This window comes from Ranitomeya imitator, chromosome 4 (assembly GCF_032444005.1).
Source record: "Ranitomeya imitator isolate aRanImi1 chromosome 4, aRanImi1.pri, whole genome shotgun sequence".
Lineage (NCBI taxonomy): Eukaryota > Metazoa > Chordata > Amphibia > Anura > Dendrobatidae > Ranitomeya > Ranitomeya imitator.
Genome location: NC_091285.1, coordinates 636,925,806 through 636,950,349, shown reverse-complemented (window position 1 = coordinate 636,950,349; position 24,544 = coordinate 636,925,806). Strand labels below are relative to the sequence as shown.

Genomic DNA, 24,544 nt, shown 5'->3' with positions numbered 1-24,544 from the left:
ATACCAAAGTCTTTTCACACATGCCGTTGCTTACTTCTATTCCTCCCATTCTGTAGATGTAATTTTTGCTTTTCTTGCCCAGATGTAGGAAATCCTTGAGCTTCAGTGTAGCTATTCTCTCCTGAAGACTTTGCACCTTTTCCTCTAACAGAGTCACAAGCCTCCATTTCAGGCACGTAAAGTTTGTCTTTTCTTCTGGCAAGTCTGTAAACATATAGCACACATTGCAGCATATGGGTAATCTCCTCCATGTTGAACAAAACGAACTTCTGTGGAATCGCCGTAAAGAATAATTAGTAATATGCAAATTATCTCCCTCGAGCTTTAATTCCTGGTTTGACGCTTTCCTCCAAGTAGCCTCATTCAGCAACACTCAAAAGATCCTCTGACTCACAGCAACTCTTCACTCTTCCCAGAATGTACCAGTAATATGCAAATCATCTTCCCAAGCTTCAATTCCTGGTTAACTATTTCTGGTCCCATAGAAAGGCGTGCACACCAGTCCTGGCTGGTTGTGTACTTTTCTTGCGTATACTGTAAACAACAATTAAGGCCAGTCCTTGGTTATCTGCACCACCTGCACCCAGCCTTCAGTTTATAACCCCCCCAACCCCCACAGCCTGCGATGAGCATGTACTCATCCATGAGAAATTTTGAAGTTTTGCTGTCAATCAGTCCCACTTTCAATTTGTGGCTCTCCCCTTTGAGTTGGCCATGACTCCCCGGGTATGCACAAAGATCATGGCTGCCATCATGGCTCTTCTACGCGTCAGGTGGTGGGTAGTTGTCATTCCCTACCTGGATGACAATCTGGTCAAGGCTTTTGCTACTCCTAGGATCTAAATGGTCTGCAGATCACGCTGGACACAATTTCACATTGATTGTCAAATCAAATCTATCGCTGATCTCTGTTCAGTGCATCATTCTTCTGGGAATGCTGTTCGACATAGTCCAAATGAAAGTTTTCCTTCTAGAAGACAAGATTTCGGCCCTACAGATTAGTACCATGCAATGCTGGGACAAGTCTCCTCTCTCTCTGGATCACACGATTCTTCTTACCCCCAGGTCAAACATTCTGTTATGGTGGTGGGACTCGCCCCTCATTCTTTTCGGTCATTTCTTCCTACCTATTCATTGTGACAACAGATGCCAGCCTTCTCAGTTAAAGAGCAGTATTCCTGGAAATTGACGGTGCAGGGTTGGTGGAATAGCCACAAAGTCTTGCTTTCCATCAATATCTTAGAACTCAAGGCAATTTGTCTTGCACTGTGTCTTGGAAGGATCAGCGGTCAGGTTTTCCAATCAGGATCCAGCCCGAATGTCTCTACCGAGGCTTACATCAACCATCTAGGTGGAACTGAGTTGTCAAGCAGGTGTCAGAGGTCTCAGATTTTTTCCTTTGCAGAACGAAGAATCCCAGTCATTTCAATTATCCAAATTCTGGCAGTGGACAATGAGGCCGCAGACTTCATAAGTCGAAGGATTAATCGGAGTGGTGTCTGCATCAGTCTTCGTTGAAATCTGTCTACAGTGGGGAACTCCAGATGTTGAGCTGATGGCATCCAGACACAATCAGAAGGTGTCCAATTGGTGTCCATATCTTGCAATCCTCTAGAAATTCCTCGGTCTGTTTTCCCTTCCTTAATTCTGCCTCTTTCCAAGCTTCTCAAGAAGATCAAGTCAGAAGACATCCCTGTAATCTTTGGGGCTCGGGACAGGCCCAGAAGATCATAGTATGCGGAATTGGTTAACCTTCTCACAGATGTTCCATGGAGACGTCCAAATCGACTGGACCTTTTCTCCCGAGGTCCCCTCTTCCACTTGAATTCCTGGTCACTCAATTTAATGGCAGCTTTTTCTGGTGAGGTTGGACAGACCATGATCATAGCTTGAAAGCAATCCTTGTCTCACATCTACCACCTGGAAAGACTTCTTCTTGCTTATGGTTTTTCTCTTCCCTCCTTTCTGGCAGTCGGGACTTGAGTCTGGCTTGGTCCTCAGTTTTCTCAAGGTCCCGGTTTAGGCCTTGTCCATTCTTTTTTTCAGAAGGAAGAAGTCAATACTTTTCTTCAGGGTATGGCCTATTCTGTTCTTCCCTTACCAGCCGGCCTCCCTTGGATCTTATTCTGATGCTCAACACACTAGTATTCCCCCACTCTGGCTTTTCTGGAATGTGGTGTTCAGGATTGTCATCACTTCTCTCAAGCGGGTATCTGAACTAGCATTTCTCTCACTTTGTCTTTCACCTGGAAAAGGTGGTGTTGCATCCTGTACCTTCATTCTTTTCCAATGAGGTTTCTCCCTTCGACTAACAAAGACATCGTTTTTCCTTCCTTTTGTCCTTCTAATCTTGCAGAGAAAGCCTTACACTGTTCAGATTTGGTCAGCGCTGTCTATCACTACCAGAAGGCGACAGTTTCCTTTAGACGTCGCATTTCCTGTTACTTACTGCAGAAAGACCTTACCGTGGTCTTTTTGCCTTGAAGGCAATCATTGAATGCTGGATTCTTTCTACCATCCTAGAAGCTTATAAAACCAAGAACAAAGAGCCCCGCCGGAGGTGAAGGGCCATTCCTACCAGGCAGTGGGGGCTTCCTGAGCTCTTTGCCATCAAGCGTCACCGTTCCAGCCTTGAAGCTGCTACTTGATCCACTGTTTACACCCTCTCTAAAATTTTACAAGGTTCACAAAATCATCTTGACAGACGTGAGTAAAGGCAGAAAGGTGCTATAAGCAGCAGTCGCTTGGGTTACCTACTGGGAGAGTCAACTTACCCATCTATACATTTTCCCTCCCTAAAGACTGCTTTTGAATCTCCCATGGTTTGTGTACCAGTATGAAGCGCCTGACCAAAGAGGATTTTTGTACTCCTCACAAACAGCAGCCACTCTGCCATCCTATCTGACTGCAACTTGCCAAATCCTGACAGGTTGCCTGGAAAAAAAAACATGCCTTTAATTTGAATGGTAGATTTTTAATTCTGAACCAAATAAACCAAACGAAGGGGTAACTATTAGATGTTATATCCTGCCTACTGCAGGTCATGATCGCACGGCCAAAAAGCACATTTTATACTCAGTCTTCCTTAGACCCTGATATATCAGCTACAGTGTCTTAAAAAAAAATGCTCTGTTGTGCAACTTTTTTTTTTATTTTTATTTATAGTTAAGATATTAAAAAAAAATTTAACTAAAAACACAAAATGAAACAACCAACATTACATCCATTCACAAAACAAAATGAACAGGAATAGTGACCAATTACGAATTTCAGATCCGAGATCCTCTGAATTACCCGAAATGACACTGACCGAATCATGGCCGTGCCGTAGACCTATATGGGATTGTCATCCTCACAAATGAAAATTATGGTGTCTCCATGTTTGTTGAAGGGGGTGCCACTCCCATTAGCCATTTAGGGTATATCCACAGGTGATGCTACAGCTGTGATACATGCAGGCCCCATATCTATGTATAGAATGGGCACATTTCACCGCTGTCAATGAAAAGTTGGTCTCTTCCCATTCACTTCTATGAGAAAACAGCCAAATACATTTTTCAGCTATTGCGCATGTGCAGTGTAATAGATGGAGCTCAATTCCCAAAATAAAGATGAGGGTCTTTCTTCTATAATTCCAGCTAAAAATGTATGGGATAGTATAAGGGTGTGGACTAGTGATGAACAAAGGTGCTCGGATGAGGTGTAATCCGAGCACGCTCGTGTGTTAATCTTCGGTGTGCTCAAATACTATGTCCAAGTCCCCGCGGCTGTTTGACAGACACATGCAGAGGTTGCCTAACAAACAGGCAGTCCCCTACATCTGTTGTGGCTATCAAACAGCCGCAAGACATGCAGCCGCGGGGACTCGAGCATGGAGTATCTCGGCGTGCTCGAATACTATTAGCGCACAAGCATGTTCCGATAACACCGAGCACGTTCGCTCATTACTAGTATGGACAACTGTTTTACATAATACACCCCTAAAATATAACTTTTAATATAGATCCATATTGTACATCTTGGCTTCATGGATGTTATGGATACCCTCGCAAGATAATGTCTGTCGTACATATCCATTATATAATGTCTATACTATGGTCACCCCTGTTTAGGGATTAGTAAGGAATATAGGGTCAGACGACGTGAGCAGGGGCACCACTGCCATGCTCTTATTAGGGTGCCCACCTCTGCGGCCAGGAAGGGTCAATATAGGGGACACACGGGATAGCATCTTTTTCACTTTTCCCAATGTCCTAAACATCCACTAGCCCTTCGTCCCCCAGTCAATGGTAGAATCCTCTTACATAGTGGTAACTAGCTTTATCACTTACGGTTGTCGCCAAGTCATACCATTCTATGAGGAATACAATACAATATCTCTCCTTGGCTGTTTTTTTTTACTTTTTGGGATTTTGACTTAATACTTTATTCTGCATCTATTTCACTAATTTTTGTGGGAATTTTCTTTTGTTTGGAACAAATTTTAATATCTATATTAAGTTATAATTTAGAGGCTTCTCTCTTCTATAACCCACATCGAAGAGACCTTGACATTTGTAACTCATCCTATGGATGTTATGATATGAGACACCACCCTTTACACCGAGTGGGCAGACTGGGTGACTTTAAGGCAACTAATTTTCATAGCCTCTTCCAAAGCTTTCCACTTTGGCCTATGGAAGTTGATTTTGTTTGGAAAATTCTTCCCTAATTTCCTTTATGTCGTGTCCAAAAAAAAAAAAAAAAACCTGTTGTGCACAACTCGCATTTCATATATTATGTTTTTTACACCCTTTTGAGATACTGCATGGTCTGCCCATATATTGTAAGGTCGGCCACTCGAAAAACTGTCAAGTTACATTCTCCTAGTGGCTGATTGGATAATTACCGACCCAGGATCTATTTAAAAAAGGGTCATCTTGGGTAAGACAACCCCCTTTAAAAGGGAAATGAAGCACAAGGGCATGCGGCACGTCTTTACTCTCCGATAGTAGGAGACCATCTTATTGAAGGCAATGGCTCCAGGGCTCATAGCTAAATGTTAATATAAGGGGCTTCAGAGGATGGAAATATAAATCAAACTAATAATTCACAGTGTGAGATAAATGACATCATGGGGCCTCGGCCGCCTCTTCTTCCTCCTCCTCCTCCTCAGCTTCTTCTTTAGCCGTTTTATCAGTATTCACGGACACGGCTTGGCCAGAGTCTTTGTTAGCAGGAACCTCTTGACCAGACTTGGCATTAGCAATGGTATCTTTAGTATCATCAACAGAATGATCATCATCATCATCATTCATATTAACATAATCTTCATCATCCTCCTCAGCGACTAGGATTTCAGGTGTGCTGCTCACCACCTTCGATGGACAGGCCACTGTGTCCTTAAATGGATTCCTTCCCTAAAAAGACCACACAAAACGCAGAAGATTCTATGAAACAGTAATACGTTCTCCCTACATTTGGGTGGGTTTCCTCCCCACGCCAAAGAAATACCGATAGGGCATCTAGATTGTGAGGCCCAATGGGGAAAGTGATGATAATCACGTAATGGAATATTATGGCGCTAAGATCATGGGTTACGACTAGAACGGACAACACGAGATGTTTCTCTGGTGCCACTCTGTTATAGTTATCTGACCGCTGCAACCAATCACTAGCCGCATACAGAAGACTGAGGTCATCACACGCACAGCAGACTACCGAATCCACAGGGTAGGAAGCTAGTAAGTGTAGCTCAGTCTGTCATTTTCACTACACCTATGCCTCCATAATGTTTTAATTTAGCCCCCGACATCCTCCTTGATCAACACGCTACACCTACCCTGTTACTCACCGAGATGTAGATTTTTAGCATTTGCAGAATCTCTTGATCCAGTAAAAGCTCCTTCGCTGCTGCCAGGCTGCTCACCTTTATGTTTTTTACTGTAACCTGGTAAAAAAAAAACAAAAAAACCCACAATGTTTAGGAATAAGGTAAAGAAACCAGACCGGGCATCTCATTTGCAATTCGTCCTTTCTAGAGTACATCATTATGCAATAAAGGGTGGAAACATCACAGAACTCACTATGCTTGCTCTACCATACGAGTAGACACAAGGCAGTCGGGTCTTATAGAGTGTCAGCACAGAATGACTGTACAAACCAAATACAGGCACTCGGTGCACCCTTGATGTGGCCAAACACTTCAGTGCACCTTCCCACCTACATATACCCCTCCCTCATTCTTGATTGACAGCCCTGGCTTTATAGAGCCAAAGGAAGACAGATGAATGGTGGGAAGGTGTACTGAATTGTTTGGCCACACCAAGGGTGCACTGGGGGCCTGTATTTGGTTTCAGCAGTCATTCTGTGCTGACAGATGCCTTGCTTTGAGTCCAATTAAATCCTTACCTTCATTGCAGAAATCTGTTTTGGCGTTTCTCAGCAATCCAGTTTATATTTTATGGAAATGAGCTTTGGGATAGGACCTTGCACTTGCAGCTTTCCTGCCCTCCGGCTCTAGTCCCAGTCTGCTTATGGTGTCAGAGACTGTACAATGAGAGGTCTTCCCTACGAAAATCTCTGAAGAGCACCCGCTAGGCCCTGGGGCGGATGCATGCGCAGATCAACTCCGTGGGTCCAGGTGCATCACAAGGACTTTAGTGCGCACGTGCCGAACCTGGCAATAAGGGCGCTTCCAACAGATCCTGATCATGGGAGGCAGGTCACTGAAATAAGACTGATTTGTCAGGCCGATACAGGAGAGGAATACAGCGGGAGGGCAGGAGAGCTGCAAGTGCAGTGTCCCACCCAGAATCACTTACAGCTCATTACCATAACATTTCATCGCTAGATTGCTGAGGAATGCCAAAACGGGTTTCTACAATTCAGCAATAAATCTGTCAGATGTGAATATATCTTTCTCTCTCGCGTCACTGGGGGACACCGGAAACCATGAGGCTCCGAGAAAAACATTTTACGGTGAGCACCCAAAATCTTGGTTTATATTCCAATCGATTTTTACCTTGCATTTCTGTTGGTGGCCTTCTGATTTTATATGATTGGTCAAAAGCTCTGGGTCATCTGGGATGAGAACGTTGCATGCCTGACATAGTGCGGCTTGGACACGATGGAGGAAATGTTCCTGACCTATTCCTGAAAGACAGATGGAAACACAAGAAATTCACTTACAGAAGATTCCCAATCGTATCACTGCAGGGAAAACCCTAATCCCATGACTGTCTCTAGGATACTCCGTGTAGGAACCGGTAAAGCATTGCTTATTCTTGCCTGGCTCATTCACAGCAAATCCCTCACTCCCTAAGCAGAGCCAAGAAATCCCCGGCTGGTCCTCAGGCTACCCTCTTTACGTGCTGCTCTCACACCCCTCCAGGGCTGCCCGTGTCTCAGGCTATGGACTCCTAATCCTGGCACCATACAACACGTACCTTCAGACCCTTATTGCTTCTTATTGGTGTATTCTGGGAGAACCCCCAAAAATATCTCAAGGAATTGGATTGATTACTTTGCCCCGTTTTAAATAACTCTGCCAAGGAAAGAGCCGCAACACGAAGATCAGCTAAGAATATCCAATCCCTACCTTTAAATTTATCCTTAACGGGCAGTAGGTTGTTCTTCTGCTCCATGGCCATTTTCCTCTTCTTATATAAAAGGTAATTCTAGAAATAAAAAAACGACACCACAGTTAACCCCCTCCATGCCACGAGCGAGCAGCTTTGCAAAGTGAAACTGAAAAACTTCTCTCTCACATGAAGGAAGTCCACTCTCTGTTTGGGGTAGAAGATGTACAGATGTTTCAGGATTTCTTTGTGCTGGGAGGAATAGAAATGGACCTGCATTTCACGCTCGTCCGGGGTATAATATCGACACAAGCTACATGAGAACATTGTGCTGGTATCACCTCGCCATCCATGGATGGGTCTAATAATGAAAAACAGGAAAAAGAGAAGCATCGTAACCGAATGGTGATTTTAAGATCCAGGTAGTTATAGGGAACCGGTCATTGATCTCGGACACTGCACTGTGAAACAATGAGGCGTTTCAAAGAAAACATATTTTGAAAAACTGTCAGTGGACTAGGACTCCCAGATGACTAGTCCTACGCCGTTCTGCCCATCAGACTGAAAGGTCTCTCCTATATTTTCACATAGGCAGAGACCTGTTGGTCTCGGGGATTGGGGAGAAGAAGCCGGTCAGGGGGATGGCAGACTAGTCATCTAAGACACAGTTCCTGGCCGGCTTTTCAAAGTTTACTCTTCAATGGTCGTTATCAAGTGATCCTCTATGGAGATCTTAAACAAACGGAAACATTAGGAATTTAAAAGGAAACGGTTACATCCCATAAAGGTTTACAATCGCTACTTTGGCGGTACATATTCCCTATAAGAATGGAGACTTTTCAGTAGCACAATAATTTCTATTGTTACAAAAAAAAAAAATGTTTCATCCTGCGGCGTTGCATATTTTAATGAGGTAGGGTTAGTCCAGCTGAGTCTCTTCCCCAGGACTAGTCCTGCCTCAGATCTTCTAATCATCCCTTGTGGGTGACAGACATCCTTGTCTTGTTAGGAATACCAAAAAATCTCAGGCGTGAATGGGACATAACGCCAGTCCTACCAAGACTGGGACTACATCGAAGTTGCAGGTATGACCTGGGAGGTGCATTTAGAAGATGTGAGGCAGAGACGCTCCACTGGACTAGTCCTACCTCCATATAGTATGCATGGATAAAACGGCATTACTGTGCTACTTAGAGGATTTCATTAGAAGATAGGATTTGTCCTAAGTCCCATTATTAGTAGTGGTCCAGAATTTTTCCCCTCTCGAACAAACTTTGTTCTCTGTGCTGCTGCCCTCACGAACGGGGTAGGAGGGGTAATTTGTACACGTCTATTCGAAAGAATAGCGCAGCTATGCTCATAATGGCCCCCATAAGCAGCTCATACTTGTTATGTTACCTATATATTACTTACTGTATTTTTCGGATTATAAGATGCTGAGCTCTTGGTGCTGGCGGCCATTTTCCCGGAGTCCACCGCACAGGAAACCATGGCACTGCAGGGGCTCTGGCCTTTCACAAAATATCGGCAGAGCTCTCCGCTGCGGCACCGGACCGGAGCCCCCAGCAGCAGCACCGCCGGACACCCACGTAGCACCCTATCATCGCAGCCTGCAGCAACGGTACCGGTAAAGTGTACACGCATTATAAGACACATGCCCGTTCCCCCCGAAATTGGAGGGGGGGGGGGGGGGGGGGGGGGGGCATCTTATAATCTGAAAAATACAGTATATGGATTGCTACTATTGCCATCTTACTCATTATATTGTAATAGGAGGATCATGTTAAGAGCTGGGTGTGTAAACCCTTGTAAGCCAACATCACCCATGTTTCTGAAAAGCTGGTGTGAGTTACACATGGCCACCATCTATGGTTCTTACAGCTCTGCTGGAAGCATCGTCTCTTCTGTCTTCAACTTCTTGTGCGGTTGAGTTGGCACATCAGCATCTAGGAATGGATACCAGTCTAATGTTAATTCATTAACCCTTTCATAACCGTACAATTTTTGTTGGGTTTTTCTTTGCACTTGTTTCACTCCTTAGAAAGAGGGGGGGGGGGATACGTGCAATAAAAAAAATAATTTATATAACCTATTTTCAGTCTATTTTTCTTTTCTTTTTGCAGAACAAGTTATAGTTTAGAATTACAACATTCATCTTATGCAACATGCTGAAGAATGGGGAAAAAAACGCAATTCCATAATTTGGTTTCTGCTTTTACACCAGTCGTTGTATGGCAAAATAGGGATTTTTGTGTACTCACCGTAAAGTCCTTTTCTCCGAGCCATTCATTGGGGAACACAGACCGTGGGTGTATTCTGCTGCCACCAGGAGGCTGACACTAAGTGATACAAAGAAAGTTAGCTCCTCCCCTGCAGTATACACCCTCCTGCTGGCTCTCAGCTAACCACTTTGGTGCAAAAGCAGTAGGAGATCAATAACGTATGAGCATATAGCATGTCACATTATATATGACAGTGCCAGATTATAAAACAAACACAAGCTAATAACAGGGTGGGAGCTGTGTCCCCCAATGAATGGCTTGGAGAAAAGGATTTTACGGTGAGTACACAAAATTCCCTATTTCTCCTTCGCCTCATTGGGGGACACAGACTGTGGGACGTCCTAATGCAGTCCCCGGGTGGGGACATCATCAGATCAGACCCTGTGTAACCGCTACTTACAAGTGCGCCACCACGGCCTGCACAGTCCGCCTGCCCAGACTCACATCTGTGGAAGTCTGGGAATTATAGTGCTTCAAGAATGCAAGCGGACTGGACGAACCCGTAAGCCTGCAGGCGTGCTTTGCCGACGCCTGGTGCCTAGAACCCAAGAAACCTCGATAGGGAGATAGGCTGACATTTAACACGGAAGGACTCCTGGATGGTGTAACGAATCCACTAGGCTAACATGGCCGATGAAACGGCTAAACCCTTCCTGTAACCGCCAGGAAGCCTTCTTACAGTCAGGAAGAAGAAATAAAGTGTCCAACCTTTGGAAGGACGCCGTCCTCGAGACGTGTACACTTACTCAGAGCACTCACTTCGTCCAGAATATGGGGAACCCATTCCGTTTTGTGGACTGGTGCTGAAAGATGAGGGAAGAACGATGCCCTCATAACAGTGGGAATACAATACTACCTTGGTAACAAGGGACAGGGATGGCCTGAGGACAACTTTGCCTTGAAGGTAATAAGGAAAAAAAAAAGTCCGAAAGAACAGTGCGGCTAGCTCCGAAGAGTCGTCAGGATGATGAGATTGCAGAGAAAAAAGGGCGACCTCCCCTGATAGTAAAGTCTGTCCGGATCAAAAGGAGTCTACTGTAAGACTCCCAGGACCATTAAGGTCCCAAAGATCTAACGGCATGCGATAGGGAAGAGCCACATGTGAAAACTTCCTGCGAGGAAGTCTCTACTTGCAGTTTTGTTGCATTAAGACGGAAAAATACTAGTTCTGCAAACGAAAAAAAGCCTGACGTGGTCAGTGCGGATCTCCCAGGATCACTGGGGCCCTTCCTGCTTCCGAAAGGCTCTCGGAAGTAGTGGAAGAGGGGATATGGAAACTGGTACCATGGAAGAACCAGAGCATGCACTGCCATGGCTTTTGGATCTCGAGGCCGAACCATGAACTAGAGTACATTGGCGTTCAGTCTGGACGTCATCCGACCTACATCTGGAGTGCCCAAGAGAAGGCAGATCTGATGAAAGATTTCCGGGTGAAGTTCCCACTCACTTGAGGCGGGACCCTGACGGTGTCTGCCGTCTAGAGTTCTACTCCTGGGATGTGTAGTGCAGAGATCACCTGAATGATAGATCTCGGCCCATCAGAGAATGTGAGATACCGCGACCACGACGCCTAACCCTGGGTACCTGCTAGATGATTGACGTATGGCACAGCCGCGGCATTGTGCGATTGAATTCGGATGGGGTGACCCGCCAGAAGGCAGTGGACCTGCTGTAGAATTAGCCATACCGTTCGGATCCCCAGAACAATGATCAGGAGAAGAGGACTGGCATCAGTAATCACTAATAACCACTGAACCGGGAGAAAGGATCTCCCCTTGGTGAGGAAGGAGCTCAGAGACTACCCTCTGAAAGCCTGTTTGACCTGCAGAAAACGAGAGGAGCGAAGGAAACCGCTTCCATTGTCACCATTTTTCCTCGGAACCCTCCTAGCAAATCGAATGGAATGAAGGGATGTGTGAACAAGTGCGCGAGCTCCCTGTTGAAGGGCCTCGGCCTTGTCCCAAAGGGAGAATTACCAACCTTCTGGAAGTGTCCAGGATCATCCTTCAAAAGTATATCTGCTGGGCTGGAAATGAGGAAAAACTTGTCTAAGATTAGCTGCCAGCCCAGGTGAGAAAGTGTATCGCAAGAGATATAGACGACAGCGCTGTCCTGTTAGACTGTCTAAAAAGTCGACCAGATAGGGCAGGACGACCATGTCTCTAGGGTGCAAGAGGAACATCACAGCTGCCATAACCCCTGCGAACACTATGGGTGCGGTAGCAAGGCCGAAGTTCGTGATTTGAAAATGCTGTTCTCGAATGGAAAAGCGAAGGAATTTTTTGAAGAGTGAAAAAATAGGAATGTGAAAGTAAGAATCCCGAATGTCGGCTGATGCCAGAAACGCCACCTTTTTCCGTTGAAGTAGTGGCTGAGCGGAGGAACTCCATCCAAAGAAGGGGGACCTTGTCAAGCTTGGTAGAAGTTTGAGGTAAAGGATCGGTCTTACTTTTCGGTCCCTTTTTTGGAACCAAGATCCCTAAGATCTAGACCGCCCTGGTCAACTCATCCACTGCTGGTTGGGTCTATAGGAAACATGCGATCCTTTGTTCCTGCATGGGGAACGCTCCCAACTTGTCACCGAATAAGCGATCACCCTGGTAAGGGAGTGATGTCAGAGGCTTTTTGAATGCAGAGTACGCTTCTATTCTCTGAGCTATAAAGTCCTTCTGATTGTATTGGCATTTGCTGCTGACAGCGCCACGCAAATAGCCGCATCCGAGAGGCGTGAAGCAGCTAGTCTCACACTCAAGAAATTTGATTGACCAGCTGTACTGTCTTCGGGAGAAGGTTACTGTTGTGAATCAAGGAAGTTAAGGTCTCCGACCAGGAGACCATTGCTGTAGCAACCCATGCGGCTGCTAAGGAAGGGTAGAGCGCTGAACCCGAGGCCACAAGACGGAACTAACCAGATTGGCTGACAGTCCGTTGTATTTTTAATTGATGACCCATAGGACAGGGATACTGGAAGGTATACCACAGGAGATTCTACCCGGTTAATCTGCCAAGTGGCAGAATGCGCGGCTGCATCCAGAAGGTCAGGAATAGCTGTCTCTTGCAATCGTCACTCTTTTTCACGGTGCGGAGTTAAAATTATGAATCCTCAATCCACCATCCTCTTAACAGGGAAGTGGAGAGGGATCGTCCGCTTTCTTGCATCATCTGCTAAATAGTGCAGATACAGAGGGGGACGTTCAGATGCCAAAAAGGGTGCCTCTGTACATCCACAGAGTTCAGGTCACCGGGTGAACAGGGCTGGTTGTCCGGCGTTAGGCCTGGCTGCAGAAGAGGATACATGGAGGCGACACTCCGTGTGCTCATCTATGGATGGTGTGGGGAGATCGGTGCCCTTTAGAAGGACCCGTCGCCCCTACGAATCAGACCAGGCATGGCATCCCACGTCCTAGGGGGGTATACGTGGAGGGGACACACCACATGTTCGCATATTGGCTGAAAAAGGATACTGCGCTTGCAGAGACTTCGGTCCAGTGGATCACTTATCCAGACGCTCCCTGTCCGAGTGAATGGCAAATGCTCTGCTGGGAGTTAAGTCTCCTTATGAGGGACACTGCGTGATCTAGAGTAGAACTGAAGTCCTCGTCAATCTACAGAGATTGGTTGATGATATAAATAGGCGAATCCATCCTTTTCTCAAGTTCTGGTGAGTCCAGAACCAAGGCAATATCCGATCCATATTCAGTCTTGTTCTCAGCAAATCATTGGTGAGGGATCAAGAAATTAAACTTCCGTTTTCTAGACGCCTGTACGTATCTAGAATACTTGCGGCCCTTCCTAGCCGACGGCTCGCATGAAAGAGCGGTACCATCTATATCGGTCCTGCGAGCACTCCGAGCCACAGAGGGTTGACGTAGGGATTTAATCTCTTGGACAGAGAAGCCATGGGTTGCGGCAGTGACGAAGCCCACTCAGGGAACTGGGTACTCTGGCATAAGCTGGGGTCAGTGGCGGAGGGCTCCTGAGCTCATTTAGGGTGACCGGTTTCGGACTGGTCATGTGCCTTTAAGACCAGGGAATGCTGGTCATGCGCCTTTAAGACCAGGGAATGCTGGTCATGCGCCTTTAAGACCAGGGAATGCTGGTCATGCGCCTTTAAGACCAGGGAATGCTGGTCATGCACCTTTAAGACCAGGGAGTACTGGTCATGCACTTTTAAGACCAGAGAATACTGTTCATGTGCCTTTAAGATCACAAAATACTGGACATGTGCCTTTAAGACCAGGGAATACTGGTCATGCACCTTTAAGACCAGGCAATACTGGTTATGTGCTGTTAAGACCAGGGAATACTGGTCATGTGCCTTTAATTAGGGAATACTGGTCGTGTGCCTTTAAGACCAGGAATACTGGTCATGTGCCTTTAAGATTAGGGAATATTGGTTATGTTCCTTTAAGCAGAGGGGGAAGATGCAGGGGGGGGGGAGCAGTACTTTCTTACCCAGTTGCATGTGCCACTTCAGTGCAAAACCATCGCCCCTGTGACTTCCATGAATAGGCCCAAGCCAGGGCCTAAATTTCTGCAGCCGGCCAGAGCAATACCAGGGGTAGAATAGAGGGATGTTGGTGGTGGCCGAGAGAAGCGATCGTTCCCATGCTGTGAAGCGCCAGAAAAGTGGGCGGAGCCGCCTTAGCGCACCATAGTGCGGGCGCGGCTTCCGGGTTGCGGCCTACACATCGGCCAAAGCCGGGGGCTAAATTTTTGCAGCCGGCCGGAGCGTTACCTCAGGGAGGTGGGCTACAGGGAAGCTGAGGCTGCCTGTCAGCATGTGAACATCCCACGGCAGAGGCCCACCGCTGACTGGATCCACTCACCATGGGTGCGCGTCCCGGCATGGAGCCGCCGCGGATGACTATTTCAGTGCCGAGGAAAGCGCGCGCACTCTACTGTTCTGCTGCAGGTCAGGTATTGCAGCGTGAACGGTGCAGCGATAGAGGGATAAACCTCAATCCACCATCCCTTTGTTAGGGAGGTGGAGAGGAACCGTCCTCCTCCTTGTGCCATCCGCTTTAACAGAGGTGGAACAGTGGGGGCCGCTCGGACGCCATAGAGAGGGGCCTCTGTACATCCACGGAGTTCAGCCCCCTGGTGGACAGGGCCAGTTGTCCGGCATTAGGCCTGGCTGGGGAAGAGGATACGTGGAGGCGACACTCCATGTGCTCGTCCATTCAGGGTGTGGGGAGATCGGTGCCCTTGAAGGGACCCGTCACCCTTAAGAATCAGCCCAGGCGTGGCATGTCGCAGGAGAGGATACGAAGAGGTGACACTCTCCGGGCTCGCCTGTTGATGGTTCGTGGAGATCCTAGCCTTGAAAGGACCCGTTGCTCCTTTGTTGTAGAAAGTAAACTCCAAAACTTAAAATAATAAAGAGTTTCGGGTCTGAACAGCAGACCCGTCCGTATGCCTCCTCCGGGTAAGGGGGGGGGGAGAGAGAGAGAGACTGACTTCCGGGCATGCTCAGATGGGAAAAACTTTTTTGCAGGATCAAAAAACGACGGATTGTGACGGAAGCTGGAAAACGCAAGTGTGAAAGTGGCCTTAGTGTCAGCCTCCTAGTGGCACCAGCATACGTCTATATCCCCCAATGAGGCGAAGGAGAAAATGACTTGGCGACATGATTGTCAAGGTCCGAGCGATCACGGCAATAAAGGATTTTTCGCTTTTCTGTCGAGCTGAATGAGGGCTTGTTTTTTTTTGTGCGGTCAGCTGTAGATTTTAATGATACTATTTTAGGGTACATCTAAGTTTTTAATCCATTTATTGCATTTTTTATGGGAGCAATGGTGGCTAATAAAAAACCAATTCTGGTGTTACGATTTCTTTTTCCTTTATCGATGTGAATATTTTTCTGCCCAATGATGACAGAAGTATTCTAGGAGTGATACCTTTATTGGCTAACCAGAAAATAATATGTTTGCAAGCTTTCAGAGCACAGAGGCTCCTTCTTCAGGCAAGATTACAGATAGATTAATAAGAAACAAGCACATTTAAAGAATAGTACAGGAGGACATTTGTTAGGGGGTGGGAAGTGTGAGGACTCCATAGATAAGCCAAGGTAATCAATTTTTCCTTTCTTTTTCCTTTATAAAACATTTACCTTACTGGTTCATTAATTTTATACCGTATCGGACTAACAGATGTGACGATACAAAATATGTAAAAATTTTTAATGCTATATATATATAGCTATATATATATAGCTATATATATATATATATATATATATATATATATATATATATATATATATATATATATATATATATATATATATATATATATATATATATATATATATATATATAGACGATTCAATTTTTTTTTTTCCCCCAAGAACTCACCACTTTGAACCTGTGATTGCTCTGGATATTACAATACCACTGCGCTGCAATATAAAGAGAAAATAATATTGTCCTATGAAGTCCTCGCTACGCTTTACAGAAGGACTAAGTTGGCAGCCATGAGGGTTCTTCATTGGTCCCTGTCTGTGATGACAACGCATCGTTTGGGGAAAGCCGATGGGAGCTGATGCAGGCACTTGTCACCAGCGACAACGACGCCACGGTCAGTGACCGAGTAGCGTCGGTTGCTGTTACAGGAAGATGCCGGCAGTGTAACACAGCCAGCATTAGCCTCTCAGGTGTGAGGAACCATTATGTCACACATTGTGAAAAGGTCACCTATTGTGGAAGAGATTAATGCCATACAGTATTAACATAAGATAGAGTAGGAATGTCAGCTACCTTTGGTCTCCTCAGTAGTCCCTCCATTTTGGGTAGCGGTTCGTTTCTCCTGAAAAATAAATTAAGTATAACTCTTTATTGAGAAGCTTCTAATTTAGAGCTGGAGAACAATAGAGCCGATTAACGAAAGCTGTACCGGTTTAGATCAGACAGAATCGCTTATAATGTAACAAACATGTCTCACGATGGTCTTTAGAGGGTCTTGTCTAAAAGCCCATTTAGATAATCACTGAATCAGTGTTCCCAGAAAAGCCTTTCTAAGCAGGCAGTCAAAAAAGCAAAATGTTGGTTCATCGGGTGTAATGAATTTTAAAGGTACTTTAAAAAATAAAATCGGCAGTGCATTGTCCTGTGTAAATCACCACTACCAGAGCTGCCGCCTCACCACCACCAAAGCTGCCGCCTCACCACCACCAGAGCTGCCGCCTCACCACCACCAGAGCTGCCGCCTCACCACCACCAGAGCTGCCGCCTCACCACCACCAGAGCTGCCGCCTCACCAACACCAGAGCTGCCGCCTCACCAACACCAGAGCTGCCGCCTCACCACCACCAGAGCTGCCGCCTCACCACCACCAGAGCTGCCGCCTCACCACCACCAGAGCTTCTGTCTCTTCCCCATTATCCCGTAGAATGTAAGTCTGCAAGCACAGGGTCCTCGCCCCTCTGTACCAGTCTGTCGGGGGCAGCCACGCATACCAGGACAGCTACAGGGGGAGCCACGCATACCAGGACAGCTACGGGGGGAGCCACACATACCAGGACAGCTAAGGGGAAAGCCACGCATACCAGGAAAGCTACAGGGGCAGACACGCATACCAGGACAACTATGGGGGGAGCCACGCATACCAGGACAGCTACGGGGGAAGCCACACATACCAGGACAGCTATGGTGGAACCCAAGCATACCAGGACAGGACAGGGGAGCCACACATACCTGGCTTATACTCGAGTCAATAGGCTTACCCAGTTATCCCTGGCAAAATTAGGTGCCTCGGCTTATTCTCGGGTCGGCTTAGACTTGAGTATATACGATATATATTGATTTGTGGAAACCCCTTTAAAAATCATGTCAAAAGTGGACAGTTTATTCTCTTATTTATATTCCTGTTGATTCCCTGAGTTTCAGCTTTTTTTTTAAATTGTAATTTGTCATGTGGTTCCAGAGATATGGGCTGTTTTATGTAGAATACCCAATATGCTAATTTTGATGGTCTCTTAATGGAGGTGTGGCTCACATGGTAGTTATGCAAAAAAAAAAAAAAAAAAAAAGGCACACCCCGATTTTTTTTTTTTTTTTTTTAGAAGTCAAACTTAGAACAAAGTTGACTTCGTAACAGGTTCTTTCTTTAAAGAGGTTTGTATTACAGAATTAGTACTTTTCTGCTTTGTAAGTGCCACATTTCTGGTCCTTCAATTATCTGGGAGCTGAAAACAGGCCCAAATCTCTCTCTCCAGTCATGGTAGTTAGATACAATGCATCACTGCAGACAAATAATTTAGACCAGGTTTATCTATACTGAATACCAATGTGACAAAACCAAACTTTCAACAGGTCCCCTTGTTCATAGGTAGGTCTTAGAAGTCATCTATATACCTCCCGTACCTACCCTATAAGGCTCCATCCAAGCAATGGCCTCATACTCACTTGTTTGGCTCCTGTGTTTGCCGTCGGACTGAACACTGGAGTTATCGGCTGCTGTGGAATTTTCAGCTCAGTGACCACTGGATTTTTCGGCTGAGTGACCACGGGAGATTTCGGCTTAGTGACCACGGGAGATTTCGGCTGCTGTGGAGTTTTCGGCTTAGTGACCACGGGAGTTTTCGGCTGCTGTGGAGTTTTCGGCTTAGTGACCAGGGGAGTTTTCGGCTGCTGTGGAGTTTTCGGCTGAGAGACCACGGGAGTTTTCGGCTGCTGAGGATTTTTTGCTGCATAAAATCATATCAAAAATATAACTGTATACACAATACAAACATTCATTGGAGAGAGGTTGTTACCCCCTACCGCCACTATCATTCAGAGATCTAGAATAATGGTTTTCCCAAATCAAAAAAGTAATTTTTAATGGAGGAGATAAGCAGCTGCCAAACATTTTATGGGGCAAAAATTTGGATTGAATAGCTTAAACCATATTTTTCTAAAAAAAATTGACACGATGTATAACCAATGTTGTTCTACCCCCTTAGCGACCACGTCTGGAAGGGATTCAAAGGGAATTCATATACTCGTACATAAATCAAGAGGAAATTAGCAGCCAGCGTGAAAACCCCAAAAGCCGCTAAATGTTTGCACAAGTATTTTGCACATTTTCAAGGCTTTTATGGTCTCACGTGAGCCTTGGGAATGCGAGAGACAACACCGCTGGAACAGTACCGGCACGAGAGGCAAGTATAAAGCTTATTTTACTGGGGGCAAACCAAAGATGGGGAATGAGAAAGAATTGTAGTAGTGGACAAACCCTTTAAGAACTAGCTTTGGTGTAAAGAAAAACAAGAAGTTCTTTCTGCAAGTGATGATATGCATTCTTAGGGTTGTTTCAGACATCCGTAATGAATCAGCCAGATTTCGGATCGCAATGCTTGGGCTGACCGCACATCTTTTAACTGATAGCTTCATATATTCCAATCACAGTCGGGTCAGAAGATGTGCGACAAGCCGATGCTTTGCGATAAGGCCTCGGACGTCTGAAAGAGCCCTTATTGTGTAGCATTTTTCCCTACACCTAAAACTTAAGGATAGTGCTGTATTTATCAGGGTAATGCAGGTGGAATGAGATTATATTGCACAAAGTCCATCTGATTCCAACCTTTTGCAGTACCCTCTAAGTCACAATGTGCCCCTATACACTTACTTTATGCTATGATCTATTATCCGCATAAAGCAATTTTTGTTGACACGGAAAAAAACGTCGTAAATTTCACATGAAAGAAAAGGTTTTTGAAGCATAAAATATGACATCAACAGGGCCCCAAACCAATTGTAAAAAATGAAAGATCTGACCATTACTGTACGATACAAGAATTTGGAGATATAAAGATCTTCTGTAAAGGCCAGCACTAAAGCACTCAATGCGATCATTTATTACACTACATTTCTAGAACATCTCCCTGTTGATTCTTGACGGTTCCAGCAGTCTAACCTGCAGATGATGTACGATACGGTTTATAGACTATTGATCAGGTTTCTAGTTTAACAAAAGATCCAATCAATGTATAATAAGAAGTTTCTACACATTGTGTGCCAATTCATTAACACTTTCAAGGTCTCTGCTTACGGTCAGTGAATAATCTACTGCTTGAACTGTAGAAAACCTATCCTCGGGGGGCGTGACCGGATGTGGAGCTGAGCGGACGTGCGAGGCTCGAGCTCCCTAACCACCAGCTATCATAAGCGGCCCAAAGCACAGTGAGGTGACCGGAGGAGGTCAGATCCGAAGATAAGATAAGCCAGGCGGTGGTGCACTCCAGGAATGAAGCGAGGGAGAAGGAGGGGGCAGGCGCCCAGCAGGGTCCAGGTCTTTGAAGCGGTGGGTAGCTGGATCCAAGATGGCGACCGCAGCTCTCACCATGCGGCCGCCGGCAGCAGCAGGAGTAATGGCAGTGTGAAGCAAAGGCCAGAGCTGCACAGTGAATCACTCCACCAGCCCCAAACTCCCAGCAAAACTGCAAGATCCCTGAGCACACAGAGCTATTCACCAACGCTGCAGTCCCTGCTTTCCCCCCCTGCTAGGAATGCTGAAGGTTCAGAGCCTGAAGATTTACAGCCATTAAACACAGCCCTGACCGTCTCCTCAGACTCTCCCATTACAGACTCCAATTCTGCCCCTGTCACTGTAGCCACACTCAGATCCCTGCTGGGAGACCTGAAGCAAGCCATTCACACTGATATCACAACGGCTTTCACTGAGCTACATAAAGAAATAACCCAGATTGGCGACAGAACCTCACACATAGAGGGGAAACTGGAGGAATATATTACGGCGCACAACCAACTAGTAGACGCGCATAATGAAGCGGACGAAGAAATCATGGCCCTAAAACTGAAGCTTGCAGACCTAGAAGTCCGATCCAGGCGCAATAACCTACGTTTCAGAGGAATTCCTGAGAGCGTGTCAGCGGATACACTAAAGGAGTTTCTAATGGACTTCTTCACAATTCTGGTGCCGTCAGCAGAACAGAGGGACCTGCTGATTGACAGGGCACATCGGACCCCCAAACCAAAGTCTGCTCCCAGCTCCGCACGACGAGACGTGATAGGCAGGATGCACTTCTACCACTTCAAGGAGGCAGTGACCAAGTCAGCGTCAGCAAAGCAAGAACTTCCAGAAAGATTCCGGAACATTCTGGTGTTCACCGACTTGTCTGCGACAACCCTGAACAGGAGGCGAGAATTCTCATCCGCAACCAAGATTCTACGGGACAACAGTATTGTCTACAAGTGGGGATATCCAGTAAAGCTCATCGTGACGAAAAACGGAACTTCACACGTCCTTGCGTCTCCCAGAGAGGCCATGACCCTGCTCCAGGAATGGTCCCTGACATCAGTGGATGAAGATACCAGCTCCCCACTAAAGAAAAGACCCCCGACGCTGAACAAAGAATGGACCTGATTCTCACGCAAGTACTCTGTTACCATATGTATCCCCTGTGTGCCTATGCCGGGACACCACACTTATTTTTTTTGCCTGGCTGGCAGGTTGAAGGGGCATGAGAATATTGCTTTCGTTTTTTTATTCTCTCCCCCCCCCCCTTTAATACTGGATAGGAACGACTATCCAGTTGGTTCACATAGAACCGGACTATGAGTTGTACAAGTTGTACTTGTTCTGGTTGTTGTTAATTACTTTAACCTCTTTGTTTCCCTTATTATTATCCTGTATCTGGTGACTGATTTAATTTTTTTTTCTTTTTTGTAACTGACGGTATTTCAAATATCTAGCATTAATGCGAAAGGCCTAAACAGCCCTTTCAAGAGATCGTTATTATGGAAAGAAGCCCAGGCACTCAAAGCGGACATACTATGTGTCCAAGAAACTCATTTAAATCGTGACGATACACAGACTACAACATAAAAATTACCCCCATATCTATGTGTCATATGCGGTGAAAAAGAAGAGAGGGGCAGCGATTGCAATAAAAGACACTGTAGCGTTCCAGCTTGTTGATAGCGTTCTGGATGATGAAGGCAGATATGTAATATTGATATGTAGTATCAATAATAAGGTGTATACAATTGCATCTATATATGCACCCAATACAGGTCAAATCACTTTTATTAAAGACCTCATAACTAAATTATCCAAAATAAAACAAGGATCCCTGCTAATCTGTGGAGATTTTAACATCGTCCCGATCCCCAATATAGACAAATCTTGGTGCTCAAAGAAAAAGTCCCAATCCCATGCGTTGTCCCATTGTCTTATATCAGAAGAACTGTATGACACGTGGAGGGTCCTTCATGCTTCTGAAAGGGATTATACATATTACTCCCACCCACACAAAGTATATTCAAGAATAGATCTAATAGTAGTGGATAAATGGCTCCTACAAAATATACAATCAGCAAAAATTGGGAACATAACCTGGTCGGACCACGCTCCTGTAACATGCCAAATTAAAGAGACGTACAATAATTTAACTTATTCTCCGTGGAGAATTAATAACTTCTTAATAGCCTCAGATAATATTAAATCCCAACTTAATGACCTTCTCCAGGAATTTTTTGATATCAATAGTACGCCTGACATATCCCCGACCACAGTGTGGTGCGCCCACAAGGCCTATGTAAGAGGGCGGCTAATACAGATAGGAGCGCAACACAAAAAATTGAGAATGCGACAAATAGAAGAGCTCAATAAAAATATAGCAACATTGGAAAACATCCATAAACATAGCCCATCACCCACGGTATATAGAAAACTACAAAAGGCAAGATACGAACTATATCAGCTATTCCAATATAAATATGAGCATAATTTGAGGCGGAATAAAGCAAAATATTATTGGCAGGGGAATAAGGCGAGTAAAATACTTGCCAATAAGATTAAAGCGAGATTAGCAAAGCAAAAAATAGCTCACATACAAGATGATCAAAAGAACAAAATATACAACCCTAAAGAAATTGCGAATACTTTCGCAAGATATTACTCCTCACTCTATAATCTCAAGACCGACAACCTTATCCCACAACCCAACGCTGAGCTAATTAATAATTTCCTGAATAGCATATCCCTACCCCAAATCCCAGAGGGTAAATTGATGGCAATAAATCAACCTATAAGCCAAAAAGAAATCCAACAAACCATTCAGGCAACAAAAAATAATAAATCCCCAGGACCGGATGGTATAACTAATGAATACTTGAAGTTATTCAACCAAATATTGTCCCCACATCTATTATTAGTCTTCCAAAATATATTTGAAACAGGCAAAATACGAGAAGAAATGTTACAAGCGACTATAGTCCCCCTCCCCAAGCCAGGAAAAACGCCCGATCATCCAAGTAATTTCAGGCCAATATCCCTTCTAAATACTGACCTCAAGCTGTACTCCAAAATCTTAGCAAATAGACTCTCCGATGTGATCCCTTCCCTGGTGCACGGAGACCAGGTTTGATTTATCAAATCTAGACAGACATTGGACGGCACCAGACGAATGATTGACCTCATCCATGTGGCAGGGAGGGACCGGACGCCTTCTTTGCTTCTATCCCTGGACGCGGAGAAGGCATTCGATCGGGTGCATTGGGGATACCTGTTTGAGGTTCTGGCCAGATTCGGATTTACGGGTAATATTGCTAAAGCAATCACTCTGCTATATTCTCACCCATCAGCGTCGGTTTCTGTCTCTGGAATGATGTCGGACAGGTTTACTATTACTAACGGGACGAGACAGGGGTGTCCGCTATCACCCCTTATATTCGCTTTGGTGATTGAGCCTCTAGCGCAGAAAATTAGATCACACTCGATGATATCAGGAATTCAGGTGAATAAAACGGAACACAAAATAGGTTTATTTGCTGACGACATCATTCTAGCGTTAACAAACCCGACAGAATCATTACCGGCAGCAATTCAAGTAATCGATTCATATACTAAAATATCATATTATAAGCTGAACGTGTCTAAATGCCAGGTATTAAACCTAACCCCTCTCACAAAACACCCCAAAAACTTTGAGAATAAATACCCTTTTAAGTGGGAAAATGACCATATTGAGTATTTAGGTATTCGGCTGACACTCTCGGCAGATAAAATTCTATCATTGAATTATGAGTCTCTAAGGAAGAAAATCCAAACGGACATGTTACGTATGAAGAAGCATGAACTATCATGGCTGGGCAGGATTGCATCGGTAAAAATGTTCATTCTCCCACAAATACTGTATTTGTTCCGCAATCTCCCCATCATATTCCCAATGAAAATATTAAAAGAGATTCAAGCAATGATTTTAAAATACATTTGGCAAGAGAGAAAACCCAGAGTCCAAGCGGACACGCTTTACATCCCTATGAGTAAGGGTGGCCTAGGGTGCCCCTCAGTGGTCCGGTACTACAGGGCCGCATTATTCGAACAGTTACGATTCATGTGGAATAATGATGATGATCGGCACTGGATAGCAATTGAAAAACATTTGATGAGAACCTCCAATGTCTCAGCTTTTTACCATGCACATCAAACTAAAGTCCCTAATAGAAACCTTAAAATGTCCCCAACAATAGACGCGGCTCTGGAGCTATGGAGTGTGTTGACTAATAAATTAGGCCTTATACAAACCAAATTCCTCAAAGCTCCTATAGAGACACTGGAGCATTGTATCCCGGACCTCAAACTTAAAAATTGGAATTTACCCAAAACCACCTCAATTGGGGAACTTGTGTGATGGGGAGGAAATAATTACTTTTACATCATTGAGAGATAAATACAATGTTCCTCAAAGGGATTTTT

The 24,544-nt window shown here is 45.1% G+C and overlaps 1 protein-coding gene across 3 annotated transcripts in view; it reads right to left on the bottom strand.

The window, feature by feature from the left end:
* Window positions 1-3,132: 3,132 nt before the first annotated feature.
* The window catches only part of LOC138677027 (DBIRD complex subunit ZNF326-like), a 55,934-nt gene continuing 34,522 nt past the window's right edge, over window positions 3,133-24,544 (bottom strand). For all 3 annotated transcript variants that reach the window (XM_069766828.1, XM_069766829.1, XM_069766830.1), the window contains 8 exons: window positions 18,247-18,527; window positions 16,600-16,648; window positions 9,439-9,505; window positions 7,749-7,920; window positions 7,580-7,658; window positions 7,004-7,134; window positions 5,834-5,929; window positions 3,133-5,399 (listed from right to left, as the gene is read on the bottom strand). In XM_069766828.1, coding sequence (XP_069622929.1) covers window positions 5,112-5,399; window positions 5,834-5,929; window positions 7,004-7,134; window positions 7,580-7,658; window positions 7,749-7,920; window positions 9,439-9,505; window positions 16,600-16,648; window positions 18,247-18,527 — 1,163 coding nt within the window. In that variant the 3' untranslated portion in view covers window positions 3,133-5,111. The remainder of the gene's footprint in view (window positions 5,400-5,833; window positions 5,930-7,003; window positions 7,135-7,579; window positions 7,659-7,748; window positions 7,921-9,438; window positions 9,506-16,599; window positions 16,649-18,246; window positions 18,528-24,544) is intronic.